This window comes from Falco rusticolus, chromosome 9 (assembly GCF_015220075.1).
Source record: "Falco rusticolus isolate bFalRus1 chromosome 9, bFalRus1.pri, whole genome shotgun sequence".
Lineage (NCBI taxonomy): Eukaryota > Metazoa > Chordata > Aves > Falconiformes > Falconidae > Falco > Falco rusticolus.
The window spans coordinates 50,605,072-50,617,076 of record NC_051195.1 but is presented as its reverse complement, the minus strand read 5'-3'; the positions used below and the strand labels follow the sequence as shown (position 1 = coordinate 50,617,076).

General features: G+C 39.4%; 1 protein-coding gene across 2 annotated transcripts in view; it reads right to left on the bottom strand.

The window, feature by feature from the left end:
* The window catches only part of RABGAP1 (RAB GTPase activating protein 1), a 74,319-nt gene that overhangs the window by 49,725 nt on the left and 12,589 nt on the right, over window positions 1-12,005 (bottom strand). For both annotated transcript variants that reach the window (XM_037400411.1, XM_037400412.1), the window contains 8 exons: window positions 11,100-11,334; window positions 10,328-10,532; window positions 9,525-9,699; window positions 8,973-9,130; window positions 5,333-5,443; window positions 4,212-4,278; window positions 2,556-2,658; window positions 1,188-1,357 (listed from right to left, as the gene is read on the bottom strand). In XM_037400411.1, the coding sequence (XP_037256308.1) occupies window positions 1,188-1,357; window positions 2,556-2,658; window positions 4,212-4,278; window positions 5,333-5,443; window positions 8,973-9,130; window positions 9,525-9,699; window positions 10,328-10,532; window positions 11,100-11,334 (1,224 nt within the window). The remainder of the gene's footprint in view (window positions 1-1,187; window positions 1,358-2,555; window positions 2,659-4,211; window positions 4,279-5,332; window positions 5,444-8,972; window positions 9,131-9,524; window positions 9,700-10,327; window positions 10,533-11,099; window positions 11,335-12,005) is intronic.

Sequence of the window (12,005 nt, the reverse complement as noted above, 5' to 3'; positions counted from 1 at the left end):
TTATTTCATTCAAAACCTCTCTCTCAAAAAAAAGAATTTATCAAGAAATCAGGACTCCAACCTCGCTTTTTTGGGCTGCGCCCAGAATTATTCAATCTTGAGAGTGCATGTAACATCCACATTGTTACCTATGTATTTCTATTTCTTTAAAAAGGACTCTCTTTTCAGAACAATAATTTCTAAAGCAGGAGGATGGCAGCTACTTCAAGTATATCTCTTTAGTGACTTGGACCTTCAACTTTCCAGCCTTATTTTGAGAGTAAGTTATTGCTTTGTACTGTTACTTGGAATATCCTGGACAGAAATAATCCTTTACTTTTCAGTATATAGGATAAAAAAGTAAGGTGGAAAAAACAGTACAGGGTTTTTTTTAAAGTTCTAGGGATTTTCTGTGGTTGCTTGGATTTTTTTTTTCCTCAGGGCAAACCTGGGCTGTGTGTGAAATCTCTGCTTCCAACCACGTGCAAAGGGGAAGATAGCTTTCCACCAAAAATCTTTTTTACCTCCTAATTTCATGTGGATGTTTGTTCATGTAAAAAAAAAAAAAAAAAAAAGTTGGATTTGTATGATAAAAATCAATGTAGTGACATATCAGATATAATGTCACCAGGATTATATTAAAGCGTTTTTTAATTTCAACCCTTAATTTTCACATACTTACCCTACTAAACCATTATTGCAAGCTACTCAGCATCACCCCAGTATGCAGATAAATCCTCTGTTCCTTCTACTTCTGTGGTTTGGCTGGGAAATCCATAAGCCTCTACGTAACTTCACAACCTCATCAAAGCTACCAAAATTTGCTTTGAAATGAGGACACCCAGCTTTTTGTGGGAACTTTAGATAGCCACCACAATTAGCATAATGAAGGACAGCTTTTCTAAAATTAAAAAGCATTTATTGTACTTCTTTGACCCAGAAGCAAAATGTTGAAATATGAACATTAGTAAACATTTTACCAGTCATAGAGAGGAAAAAACCAGAGTGAAATTCTGATCTGCCAATGGGCACTAATAACTACAATTCATCTTTACCACCAATGCACTTGTATTTATTCAGTATTACACCACAAACCTACCTCTCAAGTATCAAAACAATATAACTGACCATACCACAGCTATATTTGAAAAATAAACTTGCCAAATGCCAAAGTAACTGTAGATTATATTTTTTTTTTAAAGCGTTACCTGTTTCAATTTCAGAAAAAAATTTTCAGTAGAGCTACGTTTGCTGAAGGGCCAGAACAATCTCTCATTAGGTGAACAAACTCTGACTTTAGTCTCCAAAATGAATCGAACAGGTTCCTGAACCTCAGTTATCACCAAATCCACAGCGGTAGTCATGAACAATACTTTATCTAGAGAAAAAAAACAAAGTGATAGTATTAAAGAAATTTCATACAAAATATTTCACAATATTTTTCTTACTAACATGAAAGAACAAAAGAAACTTTTGCAGAATACAATTTCCCCCCTAATTTAACAACTCGAAAACCTAGAAGTTTCAAAACAGTAAAATAAGATGACTAAGCACTATACCCTAGAGAATAAGGAAACTTAAGTCTTCAAGCCAAGAAAATTATCTTGTTAAAAGAGAATAAAATTTTTACTTTTTCAAATCCCAGTGAAATGTATCAAAAATCTTAATTAAACATTATAAAGGGTCTATATACTTAACTCCATGGTGCAGATCTCTTGCCATATAACCTAACTACATTCTAATTGTTTTTTGGTTTTAGAAGTTACTGTGACGACATTTAAGTCCCACCATATTAAAAGTAGCATTTAAGACCATCTCAGCTGTGAGATTCAGAAAGTTGGCTATACAGTATGATGCTCCAAAAGGAGGCAACTGGATTCAGTGACCTATGAGATCTCTTCTGGTCCTAAATGATAAATGGTGTCCTTCAGGCAGGATGGCATTCAATCTAGTAATAGATTGTACCCAGCTGTACTCAGCAGCTGACTCCCATGACTTTTCCCAGTTCCCATTAACTTCCCCAATCTCTGGCATGCAACGGTGACAATAGATTGAAAAGATGATAATTCAGCTGACATCTTAAAAGAAGCAATGACAGATCGGTTTCAGGGCTCAAGAGCAATGCAGCATCAGCTATTTACAGATTAAAACACTCCCAACTGTATTTTCAAAGGTACGGGAATCCTTCTTTTTTAATTAGTATCTTGGGATTCAGAAAAATCTGAACTGACCACAGAAACTAAGCAAAGAAATCTGCAGTAGTTATTCAGTACAATTCTTGATGGGATTCTTACGAAGACATAATGGTGTGCAAAGCATCTGCATCCTGTCCTCACACCTACACAGCCTCCTACTAGGATACAGTTACTGCTACAAGGTATTATTGAACACAGGAGTTTTCTTCCAGCCTTCAGTTTTGCTTAGGTATTCACGTTACATCTGGCATCCTACTTTCATACTATGGGAGATTCTCAGAAAGTCTTTTTGCAGGATTCATCTTAAAGACAGAATTGATCCGATGCCCAGTGTGTGAGTCATTTGTCCTGGCTAGGGATAGCATCTGGCACAGTTCATACCTTTTGGCGTTTCTTCATTTACAAACTGGAAGTGTGGAGATTTTTGATTCCAGCTCCCAGTGATCACATATGATTTCCCATCAGAACTTTTACCCATGGACTCCTGGAAACAAGGTAAGTTTATGTATTTTTATTTAAATGAAAGAAATCTCTATATTATGAAGTCTCAGCCCCAAAAAACAGCTACTGCACTGGCAAGAGAAGGGGAAGTGTCTGAAATCCATGTGACATAGTTCTGTAACAGACATCATTTCTGAAGAACAGATTTCCAATGCAATCTTTGGTCTCCTTGCTGATAACACAAAAAGGCCAATTCATAATAATTGTTATATATATGTATATGGTATGAACATGTGTCTAGTGAGACCTGAAGACCAATAGCTCAATTTGGAGGTGCCCATTTGACACAACTTTCAGCTCACAGAGGCGTAGGTAAGATCACAGCCAAGTACTTTGAAGCACAGGACTCCAAGCTACAAAGGCTTTGCTTTTTTGTTGCTGTTTGGGACAAAAAAAAAAAAAACAACAACCAAAAAACAAAAACCAAAAAACCCACACAAAAAAACCAAACAAAAAAAATCAGGGGGAAAAAGTCCCCACAAACAAGAAAAGAAACACCTTTTCACGCTTCTTTTAAGTTGTTCTGGAAAACCCAAGGCAATCCACTCATTCTGGTCTCACTTCGCATCATTCAGTCTCTGACTGACAGCTGCCTGAGCGGTAAAGCATTTAAACATATAAGGCTTTAATCATGAACTTAGGGATGTAGTTCATTGCCTCTTAATACAAGAAAACAAATTAAATCAGAACACCCTCCTACAAGCTGCTGAACTTGTAAAGTTGGCAGATATTTCACATCAACACACCTTCTACTTCGCTATCATACTTTAATACCCAGACATGCTTTAGTTTACCCTAAGCAGCTATTTTCTAAAATAAATTTTATTCTAAAACATCTTGAGATCCAGCTTTATTCAGCATTAAAAACACATGTTATTCAGGTATTCAGAATCAAGTCAATGTTTTATCTTTAGTGTTCAGCATGTCTGTTTTCCCACCAACCTCATTTTCTGGGCAATTCAAAGCCTGGTATAAAGCACAATTTTCACGTAGCATTGTACCTTTTTGGCTACTCACAACTGTAACGAGCATGTACTTCATAAATATCAGCAAGTTTGTTTTCACAACACACGTGTGGTCAGATGATCTCTATCATCATTTTATAGATGGCAAAGTGAGTCATAAAGTAGAGCGCTCTAACTCTCAGTGTTAAATATGAAGCCACTCGGGCCTCAACTTTTATAGTAGTAAGTACGCTGTAAAACTTTTTATGTTCAAAGTACGGCTCTTCAATATTCAGCACTTCCAAAAGTAAGGTTCCATGTTTCTTTCTTTAGGCCCCAAACCAAAACCAGCCATAACTGACTGCAAAACCAGGCAACTCCCCTGACCAAGCATCAGGACATACTCTTAATTCCGTAGCAGAGGCAGGGGTTCAACCCAGCTGCCCAAAGCCTCACCCTCCACAGCATAAGCTACAGCATCAATCCCCATCAACAAGTGTGCTTAAGCGTCTAAATCTTTTTTGTCTATCCTAAGATCGTGCACAATCATAATAAAAATTATTACTGAATATTGTTAATGAAAGATCCTTACCAAATCCAAAAGGTGCATGTCACCGCTCCGAACATCTTTCCCACGGCTAAGGAGAAGGCCGAAACATCTGCAAACCCAGACAAAAAAATTAAATTGCAAAAGTTAGACTTACTCGTAAACAAACTATTAACATTCCTCATCTAAATATTCGCTGTCATACATCACAACCAGCCCATGAATCCAGTAACACATGTCAACAAACCTTGACTTTTGAAAGCAGCATCAAGCAAAACAATGTCAAGCCAGTATTACAAACATTGAGTAAGGTTTCATAAGCTTATTTACAGTATGATTTTACCCTGCCTACAACAGCCTGGAAAGTTGTTCCATTATCTTTGTTTGCAAGAAACCAACACTGCTAACAAGGGCTCCCTACCCCACAGGACACCTTGGCCTGCATTCTTCTTCCCTTTTGGTTTTTTTTGGTAGACATATTTGCATAGATTTACCCTTTGATACAGACAAGAATTAGATGAAGCACAAAGACCTGTCTTTTTGAGTTCATTTTGCAAAAACTTGCGGCCCACAGTGATGTATTGCACCCCAGCCCCCAGTGTACCACACTGTCCTGCACTACGTTTCTGACAGCAAAGGCTAGGAGAAGCGGCACCTTTTCTCTATAGTACGAGCAGCACTGAACTCTGTCAGTAGTCAAAAACTGCTGTTTATTTTTAAGCAGTGAAAGACTTGAAGTCTGGGCTCTCCCCTTCCCTACACAGATGCTTCATGTTCCAGAATTCCAGACTGTGGCAGGTGCAAAGTGCACTTAATTGTCAGATGCCACAAGGAAAGCCTCAGCATTTAAGACAAACTGGCCACTGCAAATAAAAGCATGTATGTTTTTTAAGAAAGGTTTTGAAATGGATATTTAGAGGGGATGTGACCTCTGATTCTGCAACCAGATATGTGGAAGATTTGCCTGTGCCTGCATTGTGTCCCCTGCCACACATGTGCTGAACAAACCAATCTGATCTTCTGCGCAATCCCACTCAAGAGAGATGGGCGGCGTTAAATTATACAAATGGAGTGTGCATAAAACAATTACTAATCTGCTGCCTCAGAGGAAAGAACGCAAAACATCAAACAGATAAAGCATTAAAAATAATAATCAGCGAACATACCTCTCAATAGCAAGTTCTTTATTAGTTGTCTGTTGGACATAAATCACTATCTTCTTATCAATTCCTTGGCGGAGTTTAAAGCATTGCCTGTCCTTGTCTTTGGGAACTGCACTGTTATTTATCAGGAAAGGAAAAAAAAACTCAGATCGTCATTTATCTGTATTCCTTGCATGCATCAAAACCAGCATCAGACACTTGGGTGAAGCCAGCTTCTTACACAAAAGCACTCAAGACCTTCCTTCCTTGCACAATGAAACCAGCAATATGAAAGAAAGTGCAACATAATTAGGTGAAAACCAAGGACAGTTTTCAAAACATACACTGTGACTTTCTATTGCGTGGCATAGTGTTGTGAGACTTCCAGCAGCACTTCAAGAAAGTTTCTAAATACTGATTCCCCATGTAACCTGCCAGTATTATCTGTAAGCAATTACTTATAAGAAACTCCATACTGCTTGCTTTCACAAGGGACGCGTCTGCCATGGTACATGATAAACCACCAAGCCAAGAGAGCGCACCAGCCTTTAGACTACTTCCCTTATTTTTTCTCTACAGAGCCCCTTCTCCTAAATGCTGCAAAGAGACCCCTGAATGCCAATATGCACCCTAAAGTTTTAGCACCAGCATTGCCTGCTGAGCAGCGTAATTGCACTAAACACTGGACAAACTCAGCCTGTTGGGTTTTGACTTTCTAAGTCAACCACATGTTCACTTTTCCCATGGATATATAAATAATCCTTATTTTATTTCAGACTTTCAAACTACGCATTGTCACTCGCAGGAGCTGAAAGCGGACTGTGGAGCACTGCCCATAGTTTAACACCTCCAACGCCATCTGGGTTTGTATTCTGGCAGCAGGTGCTTACCCCAGCCAGGGAATGGCAGTCTGCCTTTAACTGGCCGCAGGAGTTTTGTCTGCGTGGCCAGGACATGGATTTCCACATGTACAGCCAGTACGTGCGGTCAGAGCTCATTTTCCTGGCGTGGCAGAAGTGCACTAGTAGTGACCCAGGGTGATGAGCGAAGGCAGATGAGCCGAGACAGGTTCTGGTACATTAAGAATTGAGATCAGAGACTGAGTATGTGGAAAGCGTTCTCCCAACTTCCAGGTCTGCACACCAAGGGGCAGTGTCAAACTGGTTCAAGCTTGCTATTTGAACCAAACCCTGTGCTGCACACCCAGCGTGGGTACGATTCTGCTTAGCTGGAGGCAAACATCCGCGTTTCTTCACCTTGTACAGGGTAGGTACATAGTTTTTAAACAAATGCCCTGTTCCAGCCCTAATGCAACTGTGGTTTTGTGGCTGAAAAGGTCTTTAGATACATCCCCACAGCAAAGGCTGTGGTTCAGCCTACCCAGGCTGGTTAGAACTGAAACAGCTCTTCCTTCTGGAAACCATGTAAGCATCAGATCCCAGGCTGGCTTACGCAGGCTGCACCACTGTGGCCATGCTGACATTGGTACCGAGCCAGCAAGACTGAACTTCAGCAGGCGCATCCCTGTGCGCCACAGCCACGCTCCCACCCACCACGGACCCCAGCAGCTGCTGCTGCACCCAAGCCCCAGATCCATCAGCACCTTTCAGCCTCAGAGCCTCAGCCAAATCGTTTTTCACTTTCAACACTTGAGCAGTCCTCTGGAGTGCTGAATAAATACTGGATTGTTAAATGGGATTTATTTATTTAATAAATAAAACTTGAGCTGAATGTAAATCCAAGAAGAGAAACATCTCTGAAGCTGTGGCTAGGAGCCAATGCGCTCAACAAGTCAGAGCATTTGGCAGACACGCTGTACTGAAATAAAGGCACTTCAGCAATTATAGAACACTATAAATGGTTACATAATACATCTAAGGGCACTATGTATAGGCTAAGCAGACAAAATCTTTTTAGCATAAACTAAAAAAGGTCTTTTTAGAAACCAAGGTTATCCAGCATCAGACTTAACATGAAAACATTAGCTGATACAATGTGAAAATCTGCTCTAATACTCTCAACTTACACCACCACTTGCTAGTAACACCTGGCTCAGGAAAAAAAAAATGGAGGAAAAATTAAATTAAATTTTGAGAACTTGGTCAGGAAACAGAACCCATTAGAAACAGAGGCAAGCTTTGTTCATAAAGCTTTTTTGATACTGATGAAGAAACACTGCTTTACAGATCAGAACAGCTGAGTATTTTAATGAAACAATCATAGCAAACCCAAGGAGAACTAGTATTGATGATCTTTGATAATAAATTGGAATTCTGCCTTCTTTTCTGCTCTTAATAACTAATCCAGAGATCAATCCTAAGACATCACAGGGAAATGGGTACAGATGAAGGATTTATCCTTCATATTCTTAAAATGTATGATGTAACTAGAAGTTGCAATCACAAGGAGGAATACAGCAAGCTGGGTTTCTACTAGGATAAAAACAACAGCACATCTACATAAGGAATGCCATTCAAGAAATTTGCCTTTCCTGGGCAGCACTGGAAGATTTCAGCTTGAACTATGCAACTGCAATAATACCAAGGCACCATCATGTAAAGAGGAAAAAGTCCATCAGGGATGGTTTGTTCTCTTACACTTTGCTCTCAAACTTCCCTAGAGAATTCTCTTTGTTCAACATATTTAAGAAAGGCTGAATTGAATTTATCCCATTCACGGAGCAAAAGCAAACCTAATGACCAAAACTAAAATGCAAAGTGATCTTTACATTCCAATATATTAGAACCTTCTGCCTCTACACAAATATCTTTCCTATGACTGTAAGTAAACAACTATTTAAGAAAAGGGTTTAATTAATATTATTTAGTATTATTATTGAATTTTTATATTTTGAATTTTAATATTGAATTATTATAAGAGAGTGTCTCTAATTCAATTATCACAAATTCATGACTGTATAGTTGTTTTCTGACATCGGGTTGCATACAGACCCAGATGTCTGGAGACAAAAACCACATTATGGACAACTACACCTTTATTTAGTTCTGGAAGAGCAATGTGGGAAGACGTTTGAGATTTCAATCATCAAGCTCTCAGCTGATGAAGCAGTAATAGCCCTGCACTAGATATTAAAAGTAAACGTGACTTGTGATGAACAGATTTGACTGAATGTTTCTCTGAAAAGTAACTTAAGTTTTTAGGATCAGAAAAATTATCTAAAAATTTGAATTTTTCAGAGTTTCTAGTTTTCTACACCTTCTTTCATGAGACATTATTAAAAACATGTATGCTTACGCCTCCTGCAGTATTCACACAGTATTCACCTTTGAAAATCTGGCCGAAAACAGGCACAACGCTGGATCTGAGAGCACAGTCACAATGATGCATTTTCAGCTTCAGCAGCAATTTAGCTGAACACAACTTAAAAAGCATTGCAGAGAAAAGGGTTTAAAGACAAAAGAAAAATACCAAATGGAAAAAGCACTCTGCAGGTAGCACCAGGTTCAGTTCAACAACCAAGATGAAATAGTCCACACGGTCACCACTGTTTTACTTCCCAAAAATGTTTTGTCTGGGATTCCTCTAAACTAGAATAAGAAACTTTAAAAAAGGGGATTTAGGGACCACCGCAGGCTCACACTCTCTATTCACTCACTCTCCAACAGAATCAGACACTGTATGCACAGGAATGAAGAAGCTATACCTGAAATAGCCTTTCCCATCATCTTCTTTGATTTCCAGTGACACAGAGAAGGTGAAAATATCACTGTCTGGAGTCTGTGGGGTGGCAATGGCCGAAAGCGGGGTTTGTTTGGCAGAACGACGGAAGGCAGTGGCAAAGCTGTACAGTATTCGGCTCACCTACATTTAGACAGCACCAAAGAAAGATCAGAAAACTACAGACATACAGAATGCAGCAGCTGAAACCGACCTGAATTTTCACTGAAAAATAGAATGAGAAGTAATTATATGAAAATAATTCATTTTCAGCATCTAATTAACTGCTTTTCTACACTTCTTAGAAGGATAAACTATTAAATGTGTGTTCTTATTTCATATCATATATGATTATAATAATAATAATAATCATAATAATATGATTATATTCATATCATATAGGTTTCTATAATTAACTTGGGGTAGAAACAAGTCCAAAGTGATGAACTACATTACTTCTGAAGTGCCTGAAATACTTCATTTCAGTAATAACATTTACATATACATAAGTATCCTCTGACAAAAAGATTCAACTTACAGCCTCTTGGATTTCACATCGGAAGACATGAATCCTGAAGAGTTCTGCATTGTAGTGGCTTTCAGTGAAAGCAAAGCAATCACTTTCAGGGGTTCCATCATGCCCTCGTACACAGAAAAGGATTTTATAGATTGGGTAATTTGCTATTTCTGTGTTTGTCTGAGGATCTAAAAGTCTGTTAAAAGAGAGAGGGAAAAAAACAAAGCTTGCACCTTTATAAGAATTATTTCAGCCAAATATTAACTTGCAAGCTTTAATAATTCAAGCACTACTGGAGAAAGTACATCACAAAGAAACTAGCTCCTGTCATTTACTGCACAGCTTGACCAGAATAATTATATTTAAATTGAACAGCATAAAAAAGTACAATACAACAGTCATTTCCACAAATAATTTCCCCAAAGTTTTAAGGCCACAGGGTTCCAAAAGCTACACTAATATGCAGCAATGGATAGCCTCCTCCCTGTTAAGCCTTGTCTATCAGCCATTTTCCAGCTCTACAAACTAAGTATTTCCAAGGCTATTTCCAAAGTGTTCATCAATAAGCACTCCCACTACAGCTTTGGAGACACCTTGGATCATCATAATATTTCATACTGATCCTTGGGACAAAAAATGTCTTTGGTAAACAAACTCAAAGCATCGCTTTTTTCAGATCTCTTTACAACCTGCTTTTTCCTCTAAATGAAATTCGAAGTTGCTCATGTCTCCTTCCAGGTAAACGGGTAGCTTGTTTCCTTTGCTAAAATTAAGTAAGATTAAAATGCACACAGTCACAGAGTACACCTGAGGGAGCTCCATACCTCACCGTTCCTTCAGAGACATTAGGCACTGACAGAGTCACATCTAAAGAAATCTGGCACTGGCTTCGTAAGATGGACATCATCCTGAGGGCTTCCACTTCACTGCGCGGAGCATTCACAGAGGCACAGCCTAAGTAGGTGAGCTTACTAAACACCACGCTGTCCTCATCTGTCATAGGTGTAAAAGGGCTTAAATCCTCACAGTCTAGGGTGAGACACAAAGTTGAAGGTAAGAAGCAAGACAAGGCATACATAAGGAAATTATCAGATTGAGTCATAACTAGCTAAACGACAAAAGCAACCAAGAAACACATCACAGCAAGTCAGGTCAGGCCAATACACTGCAGGGAAACCCTGCCTGAGAGCCAGTTACTGGTGGCAGAGCACAACGCAGCTATCCCAACTCTACAACCAGTTCACTCAGAGGCCTTCTTTTACGTATCAGTGCACCAGTTTTCATTACAGCAGTAAGATTGCACAGACGAGCTAAACAGACCAGTATTTTACACAGCCAGGCAAGTAACCATGACATTTCTGCACACACCTCAAGGCTAGTACAAGTGTTTTCAGGAGAGGACAGTTCAGCATATGTTAGCTCTTGTATCACATAACGTGACATTTACCACACTAGGTGATTATAACGGGAAAAACGGGGAAAGGCTGGTGGACACACCCATACCTACATTCTCCTTCCTTTCCCCACAGAAAGCTAGCTCATTCTTGATACCACCAGGCATTTCCCCCCCCCCCCCCCCTTTTTTTTTTTCCTAACCTCCCTGGGATGGTTTCACTGGCAAACTCATTTCTGGTTTCTGGAGTCCTGCCACCAACACGGGGTTAATGGTAGAGGATGCTGAAGCTTCAAGGACAACAGGTTCTTCCCCATCTCCATCAGTTCTAACTTCTTCTCCATGGTCCCGGTCACTTGACTGATCTTCCATGGGTGGGTCCATCAGCACGTCTTCAAGCTCCCTCTGCAGCTGCTGTTCGCTTCCATTCCCCACAATCTAAGAGCCACAAACAGAGTTGGGACACAAAAAAAGACTGTTCAAATGAAAAAAAACAAACAAACACCAAACCAGAAAAACAACCCCCTCAGGCACAGGGTCATTCATACGGCTTTTTCTGCCAACCAAAGCAGCAGTTAACAAATTTAACGTAGTTGCAACTGTAAACACAAACTGTAACATGCTTTAACAAATCAACAAGCTCAAAGCAGGAATTTTCTAGCACTGGGAAAAGTGAGATTACTTTCAAAGTAGTCTTTAATCACCAACTACAAAGACTAGCTTATGACGGAAGAAACTTAGAGCTGGCCACAGCCCAATGGTCCATAACAATTCTCAGAACAGTACCAGAAAGGGCCAAACATAATTAAATATGCTATGTGGTCCATGGGCAAGATAGCAAGGTTTCACAGGACGAGAAGAATCTGGAACAGGATCCTGCCATCACGCTGAGGAGAAGAGGTAGTGTTTTAATTCCTAACACTCATCTACAGCCTGACTTGGCTCACTGAAGTCAATGTGAAAGCATGAAGCAACCTAAATGGTGCAAAATTATGTCCTAAGCTAAAAAGAGCACGAAGACATTAATTTCAGGAAACTCTTAGGTACTGTATCTGAGGAAACCCTTTGTCTATTCTTCTGCAATTATTTGGGAAGTGACTGATGCTTTA